This window comes from Phoenix dactylifera, chromosome 10, assembly GCF_051530095.1.
Source record: "Phoenix dactylifera cultivar Ajwa chromosome 10, Ajwa_hap1_PhDact_Kaust_v1.1, whole genome shotgun sequence".
In the NCBI taxonomy this organism is placed as follows: domain Eukaryota; kingdom Viridiplantae; phylum Streptophyta; class Magnoliopsida; order Arecales; family Arecaceae; genus Phoenix; species Phoenix dactylifera.
In genome coordinates, this window is record NC_143199.1 from 29646295 (window position 1) to 29666688 (window position 20394).

The window sequence follows — 20394 nt, forward strand, 5'->3', positions numbered from 1 at the left end:
TTGGAGTGGATTAAGTGCAAAAAGAATGCTTATCTATTTTGTTGTTCATTATATATATCTAAAATGAATGCTGGTATTAGTGATGTGGATATTAATATTCTCATCGCGCGGGCCAGTATCAATGGTATGAATTTCTGCGCGGAGACTCTTGTGTAGAGTTCTCCCTTCATTAATTGCATGATGTTAGCATTAATAACATCATATAAATTACGAGGGATTCTGCTTAGTTATCATTAAAGTTAATTATTTAATGTGTAACGCAAAATTTATCTACTGAAAGCTTCTTTTCATTATAATTTATTACATTATTATATTGCATTTTAAAAATAGTTAAAAAAAAGATGAAAATAATCATAGACCACACATCGTACTAGGCCAATATTTATAATGCCAATATTAATGACAAAAGTTCCTAACAAAAGCTTAATTTGTGCGAAATTTTTGATTGGTCATACGAATGACGATATTAATTACGGACGTTTCTACTCGGTCATCATTAAATTTAATGCTTAATTGCCAATAGAATTTTAGCTATTGAAGCATTCTATTTATTAGAATTTATTAATTACTGCATCAATTTCAAGAATAGTTAAAAAAGAAAAAAATTATATTATTTGCTAGTTTTATTTTAATCTCGAACCAAATGCCTATAAAATAGAACTTATTTTTTTATCTTAGCTTTTTTTTTTCTACAACAATGCAAACTCCTTAACGATCTATTTCTCCATTCTCCTTGCTTAAGGTCATAATAGTAGAATGGATTAAGATCATAGTATTATTAAATTTTAAAGAAGCAAAAAAATTAGACATTAATTGGATAATGAAAACCATTCTATCTCATTTACAAATAAATCAGGTTATAATTATTTTCCTGCAAGAAAAGAGGATGTTGTTGAGATTGGTGGGGTAGAATAACAGATATATCAGACCCTCTTATTTATTTACTCAAGCCAATTTATAAACATCTATATATTGCTAAAACAACCATAATTAACCATTTCAATCCAATTTCATTAACAATACAATTTGCTACTCTTAATTCAACAAACCTATACCTCCATTTAATCTGAAAATTCTAGTTTGAAATTGTTAAAAGCTACAACACTAATTCCTTGTTCTTAAAAAACAATTATCATGAATTTTATTTTTGATCTGTAGCTCTGACCCTATGAACTTTGAACCTGCCATTATCCAGTTTTATTCATCTGGCATTGCACCATCCACTTCCTCTCTCTTTCTATCTTCTGAATTATGAGGGTCCCATGAACCTTCATGTTCATCTCCAACGCCACCTCTCCTCGTCCAAGCTCTTCTTCCAGGCTTTTGCAAACAGAGTCGGACGATACAATGTCCAACCCACTAAGCACCACTTTCAGCACTTTCGTGGAGTTCTCATGGAATGTCGGCGTTTCAAAAAGTGCCGCCCGGGTATGAGATGCCGATTCTATTGGTATTGATTAAAACTGTATTTGGAACGTACAAGTAGGTAGCGGATGAGAAGGTAACTTAGCGGGAGACTAACGTGAATCCGCGGTCAACTCGATCGTTTTTGGTGCCTTTTTTATAAAAGGTAGCCTAGACGTGGTCAAATTTAAAATTTCCAAGCTAAGAAGAAGGAGAAAAAATCGAAATGAAACAGGAGCCATTCAGATGAGTTTATTTATGAACTCTCTTTCTTTTTAGAATTATTTTAGTAGATAAAGATAGTATAAGAGTTGCCGTCCTCGTATCAGAATCCGATTATACACTTACAGCATCAATTAATTATTAATAAAAATTTTAAATAATCACACAAAAATTTTCAATTATTTGAGGTTTTTAATTTTCTGAATTTTAGTTTAGTGCAACTAGGTTATCGATTTTTTAAATTCGTTCAATTCAGACTCTGTCTATGTATTTTGCCTAGCTGCTGTGACCAAATTTAAATAGGTGCTACGATTATTATTGGATAACTAGGTGGTTCAATGAATTAACTGCAAGGTATGAAATTGTTGTCCATGACAAACATTGTATGGTAAGATATTAATATGGCCTTTCGACCGACATAAAAGCTAAGCTGGCATTGTATTAATTAGAGACCCTTGATAAGGCTTTCCATGAAGCTTAGCAATTTGAGAGGGCATTTGCTTTGAGGGCTAGATGTCTAGCTTTCTAAGCTAGGGTTTCATTAGTCGTTCCAGCATAATTGCTTGATACGCCTGCTCATCTTACCTCTACAACACTAACCCAAGAATGGAGCAAGGAGATAGAGAGGTCCAAAGAGGTACTTTCCATAAATGATGTGAATCAAGTTTGATATTTCAGAGATCACAATTAGGGCCACTTGACAATCATATGCCATGTTCTTAGGATGAATTGGTGCAGTATGGAGGAGCCTATTTTTGGGGTATTCGATGACTTTCCTTAAGGGGGACCTATTGAAGAATCTATTAAACCTACATCTTCAATTGATCAACTAGCCTCTGATGAGGAAGTAAATGTGTCTGTTTTTGTCTTACTTGCAGCTCCAAAAGAAGTTAGAGGAAGACTTAGTGTCAAGCCAATATCTTCCATCTCAATATGGAATGCTATGGCAAAAAAAGTCCCTCTTGTCATCGACGGTGGTAGTAGCATAAATGTAGGCTCTAGAAAGCTTATAAAGAAAATTAACCTAAAATAAGTACCACATCCAAAGCCCCACAGGATCTCCTGGATAAATGTTCTACGATTCCTATAGCAAAAAGTGTCTCATCATTTTAAAACGGAACAAAACTTATACTGATAAGACTCGGCGTAATAATCTTCTCATAAATGTCAGCCATATTCGGTATATTTAGTTGTTCTTGGATCTATGACAGAGACGCCATTCACCGAGAAGAGGCTAAGATATATACATTCAAGATAAATGAAAAATATCTCACCGTTTACCCACAAAAGGGCTTCCTGTTTTTACCAAGAAGAAGACTAAAGATAAGAAACTCAACTCGGATCTTTATGAAGAGTGGCTGGTAGGGAATTTGTCGAGAGCCAAATTTTGCAAGCCAAGGACAGTTGATGCAGCAAAGAAGGAAAAAAAAAAAAATCCAAATCTAACTAGGAGGCCTATATATAGGCCGCTTCAAGGACTCCTTTTCTTGTTTTGAGGAAAGTTAGTGTAAGAGTTGACCCATACCCTATAAATAAATCCTAGTTATACTCTTTTGATATTTAGTAATTATCAATAAACAATTTAAACTTTTTCTTTAATTTTGCTTGCGGCAAGTCCCTATTTATCATGATGCGAGACCAATGATCCCGCGAGAAGCAATTGATGCAAGGCCAAAAGTTTTGGACATTCTTTGGAGAGCTGGAGATGTTGAGATCAATAATTATCCCTTACTCCGCAAATTCTATATTCTCGCGCATGCTTGCTTGTATCAAGTTAGATCTCCTTTTACTATGACTAAGTTGAACTTTCGTTGGATTAACCAGACCAACAAGAATGCACGCATGCATAGGAGGAAAGAAGAGAGAGCGAGCGAGAGAGAGAGAGAGAGAGAGGAGCGAGAGAGAGAGAGAGAGGAATGAAAGAGAGGAAAGGTGGAAAATTAAATTTTGGAAATAAAAAGGCTGTTCTCTCATCATCCTCTTTGTAACGGCAGGTCATTTGAGAAATCAAAGAGTTTTCTCTAATTGTGATTACCGAGTTCAAAGAGGCAGCAAAGCACAAAGGTACACGTCCTGCATGAATCGGGTTATCAAGCAACGGTAAACAAATCAGATAAAGATACTCCATCTGCATGTTCATATTTGGATCCAGACATTTTGCCAACAAAGAGATCACTGAATCTTGAAAATGATGTCACCTCTCAGCTTGAAACGGTTTAGAATGCTACATACTAAGCAGGTGCCAAGGTTGGATTCTTCAAAATCCGAGAATACAGAAATCACTCGAAACTATGGGGGCGATTCATTGCCAATCATTTGGAGCATGAACAAACTGCGAATAAGTTGAGCAATCACGCTGAGTATTCATACCATGAAAGAGTACTCTAGGTTTTGGTATAGTTCAGGACTCCTACAAGCAGCAGAAATGACATAGTAGGGTAATGAGCTCTGAATCACCTCGCTCAACAAGGTTCATGCTCAGAACAAGAAGCAAATGTATTGTCACGTTTTCAGGACCCCAAAGCCAAAGTACTGTTAAGTGAGAGATTCAGAACAAGAGAAAATGTGCTGCTATAATCTGTAACTGTTGCAGTAGAGTCAAATTACATTCTTTTCCTACATTCCTGAAAATTTAGCAAAATTAAAAAATGACAGATTAATCAGAAAATATTGATAATAATAGTACACCATTCTTCAGTCATCAGAAGAGAAACATCATCAGATAGCAACAAATACGACTCCAGCTTGGGGGCACCGAACGGCCACATTCTTCATGTCAACATGCCATTATGCTTGCCTGAAGTCATACCTAAGGGCATTTTCTCTGAATATATGAAACTCCATGCTCTTCATACCTGCCACAACACAAATGCACAGGTACTACCTCCACATGATGGATAGATAAGCTATTCTAAGAATATGTTGGTTCACCAAACCATTTTGTGCTTGCAGGTAATAACAGAATGAAAGGTGATATTTTTCATTCGAAAAAAAAAACAAAAAATAAAAAATAAAAACTCACTCTGCTTTGGAGAACCACATTTGCTGAAATGACCCAAGAGATGCCAGAATACTTCCTCCTATCCAAACACTGCAATGATTATTCATATACAGACCCATTATATGGTGCAAACCATACAGAAACAGCGATGAACAGCTGTTAAAGAACAAAGAGATTCTTCGCTTTGATGCAATCAGGTTTCATGATCACTATTACTAAACATATCTCCTGAATCAACTTATACATAAACTATCAGATAAATGCAGATGCATGAGCCTCCAACAAGATAGAAAAAACTGATACATCCTACATGAAGATTTTAACTTCCTCTTTTAAAAAAAAATACAAATGTAATCGCAAAGCCTTTGCAAAATGAGGCAAGATACATTTGAGATATTCCAAATCTTAGTCTATGAAGCGTTGGCTGTTGAACGTATGGTTTGCCTGAGTTGATAGTTGCTGGCTGGATTATGACTGACAATTTACCTCTTCCAAGAGCCATTAGAAGTTAGATTTAGTTGAGCTAATAAAAGGAACTATGGTACAGGAAATTTGCCACCCGTGTATTGCACATAAACAAGGCTTGTTATAGATTAGTTGAGCATATTAAAAGTCAGATGACATGGGAAAATCAAAATAGTCCAACATAAATGTACTGCACCATGCAAAGCATTCACCAACTATATAATAAAAACCATCGAGCAATGATACCAGACTATCAGTTCTTCAAAATCGAGCAAGAAGCAGCAGTGTTAACATTGTAGGAAAAGAAACACCAGAAAATTTAGGTTTTCTAGAATTGAACAGTAAAAAGCGTTGTCAGATTTAAAATGAAACTAAAGAGCAGGTTCCATTCCTTGATTTCAATAAAATTAAACTAATGCACCAAACAAGCAGGTCCTCTGTTCTTGTGGATAGTGAATTTATAACTCAGGACAATACAACATGTGGTTTAAAATACCTGAACTTAGATAACTTATAGTTTTACACGTGATAATGTCTGTATTTGTCATGTTAATGTAAGGACAGGAGTTTTTGAGAAGTGTGACTGGATGATCAAAATTATGGTCAATGTACATGATAAATAAAGGGTTTACCTTAAATCATGGTAGCAATAAGTAGTTGTGGGAACCAAAAGTCTTAGGACCATCCAGCGGAGAAAGCAATGTTAGGGATAAGTTTTTCAAGTGAGGGCAGCAGCTATGGTTGATATCCACGTGGGTTCCTCTCGTAGTCTTAGAGAGGTGATCAGCGCTGGTTGAGAAAGCATCTTTTCCCTTTACCAAGCTTCGAATATATAGTTCACACACTGTTACAAGGGTTATTAACTTTTTCACAAAATGTCTTAGGCAAGTAGGTTGCTACTAGCAGGTGGTGCATATCGAGATTGACCATCATATCTTCAACACTAAAATCCACTCTATTCAAAACCCTACATCTGATACAAATGTAAACTCCTTCAGGAGATTTACATTTCATCCTAACATTTGCTTCCACTATCAGTTAGGCGAAATCTCAAACTATGACCCACCTCAAGTCTGCCAAAGTTGGATGTACAAAAATAAGTCCATCCAGCTTCAAAACTGTATACCGCCATCTAACTTATTAGAAGCTTAATGGTACTTGAAGAATTTATACAAGCTGTTCCAAGCTCACCCACCTCCAAAATATATATAGATAAGACATGAGATGCACATATAAAAAGAATAGACAAGCTTGAAAATTTAATAGTAAAGTAGGTTTCAGGTGGTTGCTAACTATAAATGTGCCAGTTTTGTAGAAAAAATGACACAATTAAATAAACAAATGATATATAAAATCAAGATTTTTTGAGAGAACAATAAATATGACCTGAATCGCCTTTCTATCGCGTTCCCACTTGCTAGTACCTTAACACGTGCAGCTTGAGGAGCCTCCTAAAGAAAACGATGCAATGGAAATCAGAATGGTATTCCAATTTAAAATTAAAATCATCGCTGTGCATTATAAGCATGCAAACAATTAGTTTGTTCCTCGGCTACCCCTACAAAACTTAGGCCTTCGGAAGCTTAGCATACATCAAGAAAAGGATAGAAGACAAGATATATGAAAATAATAAAAGCCAAGATGATTTAATGTTCGGTCAACTTACTTGAGTCAATTAATCAAACAGAAGTAACAAAAGCTTTTCAGATTTGAGGAGAAAGATGAGGTAGTATATTGTTAACCAAAATAAAGAAAATATTTATTGGATTCAATTTTTCTAATATTTCAAGGCCAAGACATGACTAATTTTAAAAGATGACTGCAAGTATATTATTCTGACAATTGCAAGTTTTGCTACCAATAAGAACATAAAACCCCATCCTAAGAAAAATTCTCTGAAACATTATTTGCCATTCCACTTGCACAGATGGGTTACTTTGAAATAGTATGTTTAAATTGTCATACAACAAATTGGCAGCTATGGGATAGCAAACACAATGGATGTGGTTGTTGGTAAACTCTACCTCCATCAACTCTTTCTCAAGCCGCTCCTTTAACTGTTGCATTGATGCTGTGCCACCCGCAAGCTGTTCATTGAAAAGGAGGATTAACCAGAACAACATTTAAAATTCAGGAAACAGAGGGGGGAGAATCCAGAAACTAACTGAGATGATTATATCTAGCACTAGTTTCCCTTCTCTGATGCAAGAATATTTTTTGTATAGTTTTATCCTTACAGAAACTACCATAGCAATCATTTTATCAAAATCAAATCTTGTGAAGAAATATCAATAATCAGCATTCTCTCTTGCTCTTAAACATAGTGGAAAACCATATGGAATAACACGCAATTGAATAGAAACATTATTATCAGCATTAGGGCAAAATGAAAACATTAATGATCAAATCATCCAAAAAAATATTGAAAATGGGCATGTAAACTTACCAAAATGCTGCTAAATAGTTCTCTCCGAATGTCTACGTCGCATTTATTTATGCTCTCAATGACCTGAACAAAAAGACAAGCCAAAAAGCCAAAAACTTAGCAAATTTAGCAAGATTAGATTTAAATACTCACTGAAAAGAAAAACGACAAGGACGAGCTCACCATTTGTGGAAGACCACGAACAGGTATAGCAGAATCTGCATAGCTCTCCATGCCCGGAATTGTCTAATGTTCCACATCCAATGCAGAAATAAATATACATGAGCAATTATTTGATATAAAAAATCAGAAAAAATAGACAGAATGGAAAAACTAAGATCTCAATCTGTATTTACTTGGACCAAATCATTCACACAAATGAACACAAGAACAACCAAGTTGTAACACTTCATGCATCAGCTGTTTTTTAGATACACTTACAAACAATTATAATTGTGGAAGTTCATATTATCAGTATTCAGTAGCATCATGAGTTTAACATGAGCCATATGTCTAAACTACACAAAACTAAACATCAAAATTACATAGGTCAGCAGAATGACCATGTCCATATAAGAAATTCATTGTTAGATTGAAGTAGAAATTGGAAAAACAGGGTAGAGTTCTTATGGAGAACTTCAGCTACCTTGTCAAAAGAATGCATGACATTGTGGCTAGTTTCAGGTGATTCAGAATTTCAGTTATCTTTGTGGGTTATTTCATTGCATTGAGAAGTATCTTTCACATGGAAACAGAAAAAGGAAAAACATCATTCCACAAAAGAAATTTCAATTGTATACCTGGGCTAATGATGGGTTAAATAGAACATCAGGAATCTTGAATCTATCGGCACCAATTTCAATTGTTCTGCATCACATAATTAAAAAGGTATATTATAAAAATGCACGGTATATGATGAGTTTTGCAATACCCTGAGTTGAAACCAATGAACAAAGATATGAACGTAAAGCATGACTATATACAGAGAATAGACCCTGGCAATTTAGGAGAAGAAAACATCATACCCAACTATTCCATACAAATTTAAGCATAATAATGGTAATGAACTTACTGCCCATCAGGGAGCTCATAAGAAGTCATAGGAACATTCGCATATGCAGTCTCTGCAACAAAAGGCTTTTCCAGGTTAGTTTGCTTCCATTCAAACATACTAGAGCTAAAGTCAAAGAACAGAATCACAAAACAGAGTTGCAGAAAATAGCTCACTTATATTGCAAATCGGATCAGTGAATTAGATTTAAAGCAATCTGACTTCAGATCTTAGATTTTCTCCCTCCACAGTAAATTCCAATGAATAATGTCAATTCCAGCCAATTACCTCATTGTTTGAATATATATCTTAAAGTATAGAATTTTCTACCATGGATCCGCATAAGGCTGGTGCCTTTCAATTGTGAGAAAAGATTTTTAAAACCAGGTACTTTTCATGCTAGTAGACATTATGACATATAGTACAATGAGTAATTCTACACCATGACGACACCATCACATGGTAACTTAAATCTTTCCTCCTGGCTCCTACAATGCTTCCTGTTCAACTTCATCTACCTATATAACCATTTGATTTTACTAAGGATGCCGCTCACCACCATTAGCCCCTTTAGGCTTTTATAAAATTACTCATATCAAGATCTTCATAAAAAACATGAAGTAACAGTCCTTCCAGAATGTAGCGATTGCTAAAGCCATTATCACTTCATTGTAGAATGACAAAGTTGGTTATACTCCAAAATGGAAGGTCCTCACCTGCTGCATTCTGCATGCGATATTATAACAACATTATCGAACTTCACTAGATTTCCAATGAGCTACAAGATAGCTAAAAAATAGAAAATATTCTCTTCTGACAACGGTTACCACTAGCATCAAAGAATTTCTGAAGACCGATCTCAGACATCAGCCAAATGCAGAGATAATCTTTCACAAATAAAGAGTAACCACAAAATGTCAAGAGCTACAATATTCTGTCCGACAAATCTGATGGGGTTCTATATGTACAAAATCCTAATTACCAACACCAATAAAAACATATATACGGTATACAGCACACAATTCTCAATAAATAATTATGCATCAGATCTTTTAGATGATTTCAGAAAAATAAAATAAGTGTTTGAAAGATACTTCATGATTGAATGTTCTTATGCTTATGACTTAGAATGAATTGTCCTAAAAACATAAGACGGGAAAATTAGCTAAAACACCTGACAGATAACATGTTTTTCCTTTACCGAGTGACCACATGCACAGTAATATCAGAATGAGAAAATTTAACAATTAAGTACCGATAAAAATGAAAGGAGGTACATTATCTTCAAACTTCAGCCATCAGACCAAGTATTGATGTTCACAATTATTTATGTCATATGGAATTGAGATATACCATCAAATGCAGTATCTGGTACTCGACATACGCATTCCTTGATGTCACCAGCTATTACCCTCTGCAACGAGCAATCTCAGTCACAACACAATCAACATGGCTACTATTTTTTTTAATCATGGATTGAAAACAGACCTGGGAGTACAGCTTGTAGCTTTCTGTGGTATTTGGAAAATCAAGATCTATTGTCTGTGAAAAATATAAAATAAAAGAGACAAATAGTTAAATATAATAGAAACAGAGTATTGTCAATCTAAACTATTTGGGGCTTTGAAAGAATTACATGAGAGACTACAAATTACATCCAGATAGCGAAACGAAAAGATATTTTTGACAAATTCATGAAAAATCTGAAGCATAGTACTTCTAAATATGAAAAGCATGCCACTTCGTATTTAATGCTGCATTTTTTTTAATGATAGAAGACTTTGTACAAACAGAATCAGGTTACCATTTATTCAAATTCATTATGCTTAGTCTAACTATCCAGCCTATACTTCTACAGGAGTTCCCTTTTCCAGTTGATTTGTTTATAAACAAAATCTCGAATATGTCTTCATCTATAGTGCATTCAATGATCTATAAAATTTTGACAAGTTACCCAAGTAAACGTTTTAATGTTTCTAGAGAGCATAATTGTTACTTTGACAAACTTAAAGCTTTCCAAGAACATCTTTTACTCCATACATAGTGTTATCATAGCAATTAGAAATCTGCTGTAGCTTTCAGAAACATGAAAGCATAACTATCAGATCGATACTTCCAACTTGTCAAGTGCTCTGGTATAATGAGATCAAAAGTTGAAGTCCTGCAAATTGCAATTCACACTGAATCAAATGCTGCGTTACTTCATGAGATAATGAAGCCATGCATGTAATCAGATTTGAGACGAGTTTGCAATGCAATTCTCATTCAAATTTTGGAGGGGATGTAACGTGCTCCAACAAGAGAAAAACCTGATTGCTATCTGCAACCAGAATTGATGAAATAATGTTTCTTTTTTCCAATCTCCAACGTCTCGCTACATTGTTTTGAACTTGGAATACCAAACCTGAATGTAATTATTCTCACAGTACAAGCTCAGGAATGTGTTATCAAGAGGGCATAGGGCATATGAGAGCATGATGCATTCATGTGTTCATGAGATTAAAACTTATACCCATCTGCTTTGTGCATAACTATTATTCCTCAGAATAAATAAAATACTTTTAAAAATTAATGGGACGCGAAACAGTAGTCATACCCCAGAAAAATGTCAAAAATGTCAGTTGCAGAACCACCTCATCTTTCACAATATGCATCTTAATTTGTTCATCAAGGCCAAGTAAATGGATGCAAGCCCAACAAAACTAGAACCACAAAACATTATATGAGTACTACGATCATTTTCCTTCAATGCTTTCAACAAAATCCTCCATCATCATCTTTCGCAAGTTTTCTCCCCTCAATTTACTTGCTACAACTCTTCTCACCTTTTCCAAAGACAAATCTACCATATAGGTCATCATATGGTGGACTTTCAGCCTTAAAAGCTGTCATAGAACTTTGTTAGCATTTCCACATCTTTCCAAGTCCTTTATATTATATTTTTTTTCCATTTCTTGAAAGCAATCTTTTCTTCATTAGTCACTTATTAGACTCCCTAGAAATCCACTAAATGTAGGTTAGATATACTTAACAAGAATTTACTTAAATGCTTTTAATACAATTGGTAAACTAACCACATAGCATAGGATATAGCAATAGCATTCAACTTTAGACCTGATCTTTAGCTAATGGAACAGCAGCCATTGTCCCACCATACAAATGATTTTGTCTTAGTTTGACTTATGTTTTCACATGTGGTCTTGAACCTCCCCTTCTCTCACGTACACATCCATTGAAGTACTGAAAAGGTCAATTTGTACTAGTTGCAGCTAACCACAAAATTAGCATATCAAGAGTTTTTGTTTCCCAGTATTAAGTAAGATGGAAAGAAAATACTGTATCTTAATTTAATGGGCATCATGATTTTTAGAGTTATTAGGTTAATTCTAAAATAAGATGCACCACAGGGAAGAAAGACAAATTTAAAAATAATATATCTTGACAAAAGAGATAAAAAAAATTTAATGTAACCGCATATATATAATTAAGAAAAAAGTTTGCAAGCTCAGACCAAATTTTCATAAGGAAGCTACCTGAAATTCTCCGGGTCGCATTTCCCTTCTCTTGAAGGAATATCTAGGCTTCAACTGAAAATCCATATATCAAATGTGAGTAAAGCCAATGCAGCACTCTGCAATCATGAATTAGCAACTACAAAATAATCATTTGGTTCTAAACCCAATTATTAGTTAACATACCACAATGCCTTTGCTCTCCAAGCTTTTCATCATACACTCGGTCAGGAATTCACCTCCAATTGGTGATTTTGCCGCAGCCTACAGCCACTCAAACAACCATGCTAAAATCAAAAAGAATCTGAGTGCATATGGCACTTCTAAAATGTCAAACATAGAAGTGCTCATTTCATCATGTATAGGCCAGTTTAATCTCAAAAAATCATGCACAGGCCGTGCTTCACCCAGCCTAAATTTTAGGTGGTTGGGCAGGGTTGATCAGGTTGTGTGGGGCTCAAGCCTGAAATCCTTGGCCGAACTCGAGTATTTCCTCTAAGTGATATATATTCACAGACAATTTTTAATGCCCCTGTGTGATGTCTTGCAAGCATATACTACAGATGCTGTATGTATGCTGTGTGGTAAGCTGTACTTAACAGCTATAACCAGCCTGAAGATGAATTTAGAGTGAAACTGGGTATGTTTCAACCAGGTTAAAACTTCTTCTATAGTTTAGACCTAGCCAAGACACAAATGCATCCAAGCAGTCCTGGACAGAAGCAAACTGGTCTAAGTCAAGCTTGGGCTAAGGGTTAGGGATGTCACTTGGGTATCAAACTAGTGTTAACCAACCTAGTCCAGCTAGCTGGTATGCAATTCCAACCATAAGCCATGAGGAAGTGCAGCAGCTTCTTCCTTCACATAATCATGTAGAAAATAATATATTATTTTCAAAACAATAAAGATCATCTGGAACCGGACTTTCATAAGTCAGATGGGATTGGAAGTGGTCTACAAAATAAATAAAATCATACTCCATTAAGCCCTGGCACATCTTAAACAATTCGGGCTGCACAGAGGCTCAGGGTGGCCCAACCAACCAGCCCATTTCACCTACTCAGATTCCAAAACTTGATAGGATTTTACTACCATTATTCAGTCATTCAAAGATTAGTTTAATTTTTGATGATACATATCTTACCTACATATATGTGAATGGCAATCCATGCAACAGTGCATAATAACCCCCATTAAATCTAATAACTTTATCAAATGAAACAAAATAAGGCACAGAAAGCACTATAATAAGCACTTGCATCCTTGTAGAAATACAGTCATGTACTAATATTGGAAATGCTTTATTTAGAATGATGCTAAGCTGTTATGCCATCAAGCTCACTGAAATAGCTGCAATGTGTTTGAATTGCACATATCATCACATGTTTTAAGTTACTTTGCCTAAGGCAGCAGTACAATACCTTTTGAAGAACATAGCCATCATGAACAGCAGTAACGGTTGTGGATCCACCCCCGCTGCATCAGAAATACTGTTTCTTATTGCTAGTCTTGGTAGGATTGTAATGTTTCAATGATATTTGAGCAATAAGGAAAATTCCAATAGCAAATGCAGACATCCAAGAAGCAACCACACCAAATTCCTAAAGTGTGCCAAGTACTGCCAACAATAAAAGCTAAGAAATGATAGTGAGACCCATGTAATTAAGAAATAAAAAAATGTGGCAATTTGGGAGCTTAAAAAAAAAGCCTTTTTAATGGTTATAAATACTGAAAATAACATGAGAACTGCAAAAGGATAAACATTTCTTGTAGCACCACATGCAGATGTGCTCACATGCATGCACACATTTATAGATATATACACACGCGTTGACATAAAGACATGTAAAAAACAGTTCACCCCTACACAGTTTAGACCAAATTTTCATGTTGCAAAATTTAACTTGACCAAGATAAGCCCACCAACTGACCAAAGCTCCAAACTGCAAGTATTCAGGGACAAAATTTATTTAACTTGATATAACAAATATTGCTAGAGTTCCCAGAATAATTGGATTATATAATATAGACATACTGACACTTGATTGACTTATACTGACCCAAGAGTGTCTGCTATCTCATCCCTATCAAAAATGCTCATACATGAAGCAGCATGGTTCAATTGCAAGGGTTAAATTAACAAGATAAGCATATTATCAAAATCCAAAACCACAGTGATATCTGAATACACTCCCTCAGTGCATAAAAACAGGTTTAGAATATTTAGTTGTTAGAGAGTGATGGTACACTAAGCTTCGTGCCTTCGGCAACCTGTTAGAGATATGGAAGATATACGTTTGCAAGGTGTATCATATATATGTTTATAATCTTGCACGTTGAATAACATAACTAAGTCAGTTGTCCTACTAGGCAACCACAAAAACACAAAAACAAAAAAAATGGTGCACAAAAACCACCGAAACAGGACAACCCTAGGAAATAAAGTCCAGTAATAGACAGGTTAACAAGGTAATATGCAACTTGTGATTCTAGAAGACTGCAAGCATATGAAGTGGCGATAAACAAGAATCAAAGAAACAGTTAGGGTAAGCACATCCCTACTTTGATTTGTAAAACAATTAACATTCACAAAAAAAGGAATTCTAAAAGTGTAGCCAAAGAATTATAGAAGGGCAATGAGCTCCTGCGGGAAAGAAGATCAAGTCAAAACAACCCTAAGACACTGATCTACTTGCAAAAACTAGTCAAAAAGGATACATTGGCCAAATATTAGTTGATGTCAGTTGTCATGAATTAACAGAAGGCTTCAATTATCCAGTGAGATTTTGGAGATTAAACATTAAATCTAAATACTTCAGAAATTGGAATTAAACTTCTATACTTTGATCCCAATGCCACCACTTCCCTAATGACCAAGTAGCAAGAGATCGCATGATTTGACTTTTATCACATAGCAACCTCCAGGAAGGACCAAGCATAGAGAATATACCAGTGTTCAATGGTCAAACTTTGCTATGGATACGTCAGTTTCACATGATCGAACTCCGAAAACGTTTACCAACGTACATGGCCAAATTATTAATCAAGAATGCTAAATTAAACACTTGAGCCACAGCCAGGTCATGGTTTTAGAATCAATGTATGTGCATCATTATACAGCTGCTTTTACATCATGTGATTTCAATTACCCATTATAAACCTTTGTAACTGAGGCTGATCATTTTAAAACAAGAAAAGCCTACATTAAAAGTATCATATCATCAAAAAACAGAAACTTGTGCTGCACTAAAAAATAAAGTTTGCCAGACTTGGAGAAACTAATAGCTGAGTACATCAAATTTTAAAAATGCACTCAAGTGTGGCTGCATGTAAATATAGCTCCTGACATACAAAATGCAAGTGAAAGGACAGCGGGAAAGAATTTCAGCAAGCATAAATATCCTACCTATCAACAACAAGAGATGTAGCTCGCCCAGATGCAAAAGATGTGAGAACCTGGCAGTGGAAGTTAATATAGTCAACCATATGCATATGCTAACCAGTAGGAGAAAACGCAAAGCTTAGAAAAGGCCTTAATGATTATGCTAAGTGTCTCAATGAAGAATGGACTGAAAGAATACGGCATTTTTTGCTAAAAATAAAGCTGGGACTTTGTAATTCTCAAACATGAGCTCTGCTGCCCTGTCAAACATTAAACAAAATGGTTACAATCATGCATATCCAACACCGACATAAGTACAGAAATAACAAATCTCAGTCCCATGTAGTAAGGAACCAGATCACCTTTCTCTTTGCTGAGGAGTATTACAAGATGGTTCTGCAAGCAGCATTGGATGTTCTTTGGGATCAATTAATAACCGCTCCCTGTGAAAGACAGCATAGTCATAGTAACTATTATTCACATAGTGATATCAAACAAAATCACTTCTCTAATCACCATGAGAATATGCTTCCCAGGATTGACATGAAAACCAAACAGCAGTCGCAATAGGCACAGAAACAAATATGATTTTGTGATCATAAAACATAATTCCAGCATTGTGTGACTCATTTAAACACTGTTATACTGTATGAAATCACATGTCAATGATTTCATAATCTGTCTAGGCATGCCGGTTTAATTGGTTATGATATGGTTCATGCTTAAAGCATTAACTCAATCTTAGATACTAATAAGCGTATTAACAAGTCTGAAACCAGGACATCCAAACTATTTATCAATAAGTGAATTGGATGCCCAGTTCCTTTCCACTAATTAAACAATGAGAGAAGATGGGAATGTCCCTTCTCATTAAAAAAAGGGAGAGGGGGGGGGGGGGGGGGGGGGTTAGGGGTGGCCTTCACATACTAATATACATAGAGGCCAACAAACTCAATCAGCACCGTGTGCCTGAACCGATGTCTTGGAAATCATGTATCTGTTGGGCACTTATAAAACTCTCCAACAGACATTCCAGATAACAGTAGTTACTAATTAACAAACAGAAAACATGCTGCACTTGCCACCATTAGACCAAGAGAGTAAACCAATCGAATATATCAGATAATAAATTTCAAATGTAATAATAGTAAAGCATAGGTTACAAACAACAACTACAAATAAGGAGCCACCAAACCATGTAAATGTGTGTTTCTGCACCCTTATGATTTGGTGAAAAACATTCACCAGCTTACTTTAATGCATAGACAGCATAATGAATAAAACAGATGAGATTTGGCTACTGCATGATGTAATAATGCTCAAAGGTGGCATGAATAATAAAGCTACTATTGTATATAAAAAGATGGAATATATGCAAATGAATTTAAATACTAAAATATGCAATTGCATGCATTGGCTGTTCTTCACAAATGAAACAATGAACTATAAGATACTTGACACCAAGACAAGGACACATTCATCCATGAGGAACAGCTGTACAGGTTTTATTATTGTAGAATACCTTAATGAAATTTATTCCAGTGCATGATATCATGGCCCAGGCTAAAATTTATTGCTAAATAGATAAAGAAAATGTGAACTAGCTTAATTACAGATTGCAAACTCATAGCATCTAATATAGGTGAATGAGACTATGATAAAGACAAAACACAAAATAAGAATCGCTCTCATATTTGACATCACAGAAGCTAGCTAGATCAGCATAATAAACAGCTCATACCTGAAAGCATGATCCCATATATTGTCAACAACATCCCAATCAACAACAACTCCATCTTTTATAGGTGACATCACCTAAACAAAATTAATAAAAATAATGGCAATAGGAAAGCTACTAAAATTTTGCAAAAAAAAAAACAAATTATATCAATCCTTGAAAGGTACAAAAACACAAGCATAAGCCTCTTAGCTGCCTGACCTCCATATGGTCTCGTCTGTACCCAAGGGCTTGAGAACCAACATACAACTTCCGTTTGGCCTTCGATTTATCTGAATCAAGTGGCTTGACACCATTTTTAGAATCTGATGCAGGTTCAGATTCCTTCTCAGACTTCACATCATTGTTGGCTTCTACTTGATCAATCGAGCCAACTACCTAAGGAAGCAGAACATTAATCAGAACAAAACATGGGCCAACTTTCCTTAAAATCAAACATGTTACAACTATATTATCACATTTTGATTTGTCAAAAGTAAATATTTATCCTGTTGTATTGAAAATAAAAATAAAAAAGAATGCACAACAGATTTATATCCTTGAAAAACAAATTACGCATCAGTTTTTTGAAGGAAAGTCAGTTATCCATCATTATGCATGGCACATAAAAAAAATGATGATCATGGAAGGTAGCAAGGTAATGAAGATCAGAAAAAGAATGTCAAATTGCCAAAGTACAAAGTTGTGAATTTGAATAGAATATAATCTGAAGGATATAATGATGCACCACAATTTGTTCTTTTGCATCAAATGGATAGCACTAAGGAATAGTAATTTTAATCAATGTTTGTTTAAGTTGACAGAGTTTTTTCAAAACAACTAACCTTGCATGAGATTTATCACTATAAACCACAACTTCCAAAGTACATTAATAACTAATATTGAAGCCCAGACTGACGAGGCAAATAGTAACTTGAATTTCCCCTTTTTTTGAGCCGACACATCAAAAAATACAGATAAAGAACAGAAAATGGCCGAAAAAATGTCATAATAGGAGAAAAGTATAAAATGTGGCATAACTGCACCAAAATTAAAATTTGCAGCAAAGTTATGCACAATGCATCGCACTTCGAGATATACTTACAGAGGGAAACACTGCCTTCGGAGCGTCTTCCCCAGCATAACCAGCTTTGCACGTGTGAGAGCCCAAATCGATAACTATGGCCGAGACCTCATCTGCGCATCAGAAGCCAACAGTGGACGGTAAATCAGACGACATCACTGCCAATTGGTTTCCATCTATCTTTCTAGGGTTAGCCAAAAGATGAGATGAAAGGAGAAGAAGCTGGTATGAGATCAAAGAAGCTCCAATCGAACTCACCGCCACCGTACATGATGCCGAACTTCCCCCGCGGGGGGAGGGGGCGCTCCGCTGAGAAACCCTAGCTCCAAGAAGCGTTCGCCGTTGGCGACGGAGAGAGCGTGGCTCGAGGAGACCGCGGACCCGTCGAGGGTCGACGGAAAGGGAGTGGAGACTCGAGAAGAGGGATTCTGGTGAGAAGGGGAAGAGGGTCAGGACTGGGTTTGATCTCGAAGACGAGAACGGACGGAAAAAAAGTGAGGTGAGTGGGAGGCTTTGGAAGGGTTTATATGCTCGGGTGAACCGAGTCCCGGTCGATCTGGGTTTAAAACACCTGCTTTCACTGGAGATTGGATCCTGCTGCCGAGCGGGCTCCCTTTCGCGTCGGATATCGCATCCCGGTTTCGTCCACGTCGTCCAAAAGTACCGTATATCTTATCTTTCTATGGGCTCGTTTGGTTCGCGGGAAGTATTTTCCCTTCTAGAAATATGATTCCTGAGAATCAGATTCCTAGGAAGAGGATACCTAGGAAAGTACTTTTGACATGTTTGGTTAACCATGGGAAAGTGACTAATTTCCAAAGTGCTTATGTTTGGTTGACCATCCACTTTCCTAGGAAAGTTATGTATAATTCCTATTATGCCCTTAATAAAAATTAGGTCTTTAATGCCTCTTTAATGCTTCTTTAATGCTGAAGGGTTTTTTTGGGAAAAAATAAAAAAGGAGTGATTCCCACCTCATGGGAAAGTAACTTTCCCATGTTTCTCATGGGAAAGACTTTCCCATGAAATGTGGGAATCATATTCCCATGGGAATACAACTTTCCCATCTCTCTCCTTTGAAAACTCCAACCAAACAAGAGGCATTTCATTACTTTCCCGTTGACCACACTTTCCCCCTTCGTTTTCCTGCGAACCAAACGAGCCCTATATTCATTCATCCCTCCACTTCCGTGTTAAATTAAAATTCTACTTTTTATTCACTGTAAATTATTTCCGCATCTACTGAATCATTGTAAACTTTTTTTTATTGGGATGCCTAAATTATACAATCATACAGAAATATTGCAAAATTAAAGAGTGGGGACGGTAAAGTAGCCGGTATATTTGTCCAATCTACCACACTATTTATCTCTCGGTAAATATGGATAGTTTTGAAATTCACTATAGATAAACTGGTTCTCTACATACCAAGAGCAAAGGGTGGCTATGAATAACTTAAGTTTCTAAGCTCATAATCCAGCCAATGACTAACCTCGAGTTATCCTCCTTTTTTTTTTTTTTTTACTCTCAATATAGTCGCAGCATATACAAAACCTTCATAAGCCTCTCTCAATTTCGTTGGAGGCATCATTGTATCATAGAGATGGATGTCGTAACCCAACCCACCACCACCATAGGTGAGTTAGATCCTCCAATCACAAAACCAACACGACCACATATTTTTTTATTTGCTTTTATAAAATTATTGTATCGAGCCATCGTAATATAGATGGGTGATACTTTTGAGCGGCATGCACGCAGAAGATTTCTCAATTCTATCACTATTAACTCAGTAATTTAACTCAGCAACATTTTTGACGAGGTACGTCAATTCTTGCATGCCATATCATATATAAAACTTTGAGATAAATTATATTTTTGGTCCTCCAAGTTTTACGAATATTTTTAAATAGTTCTTATAATTTAAAACATCTAATTAGGTCACTGTCTCATGTGTGATTTAATGTAGTTCTTTTGGCCAATTCTGACCAATTTTTGTCATCAAAAAGTTGTATAAGTGATGTTTTTCTCCTTGCTGGTGCTAATATTGGTATATAGATGATGGTGTGATATAATAACTGTAAATTTTTATTTTGATAATGTTAATACGAGCGATGATGGAGTACATGGG

At 35.7% G+C, this 20394-nt stretch overlaps 1 protein-coding gene across 1 annotated transcript; it reads right to left on the minus strand.

Moving 5' to 3' along the window:
• Positions 1 to 4173: 4173 nt before the first annotated feature.
• Positions 4174 to 18859, minus strand: ARP4 (actin-related protein 4). The gene is made up of 20 exons (XM_008812986.6): positions 18522 to 18859; positions 18285 to 18376; positions 17402 to 17578; positions 17204 to 17277; positions 15825 to 15905; positions 15662 to 15722; positions 15487 to 15536; positions 13502 to 13556; positions 12267 to 12344; positions 12102 to 12155; positions 10057 to 10110; positions 9922 to 9982; positions 8590 to 8641; positions 8318 to 8384; positions 7701 to 7763; positions 7539 to 7601; positions 7117 to 7179; positions 6479 to 6543; positions 4649 to 4717; positions 4174 to 4481 (listed from the first exon to the last, which is right to left on the minus strand). The coding sequence occupies exons 1-20, from the start codon at positions 18532 to 18534 to the stop codon at positions 4436 to 4438; spliced, it is 1338 nt and encodes a 445-aa protein (XP_008811208.1). The 5' UTR covers positions 18535 to 18859; the 3' UTR covers positions 4174 to 4435.
• Positions 18860 to 20394: the final 1535 nt, after the last annotated feature.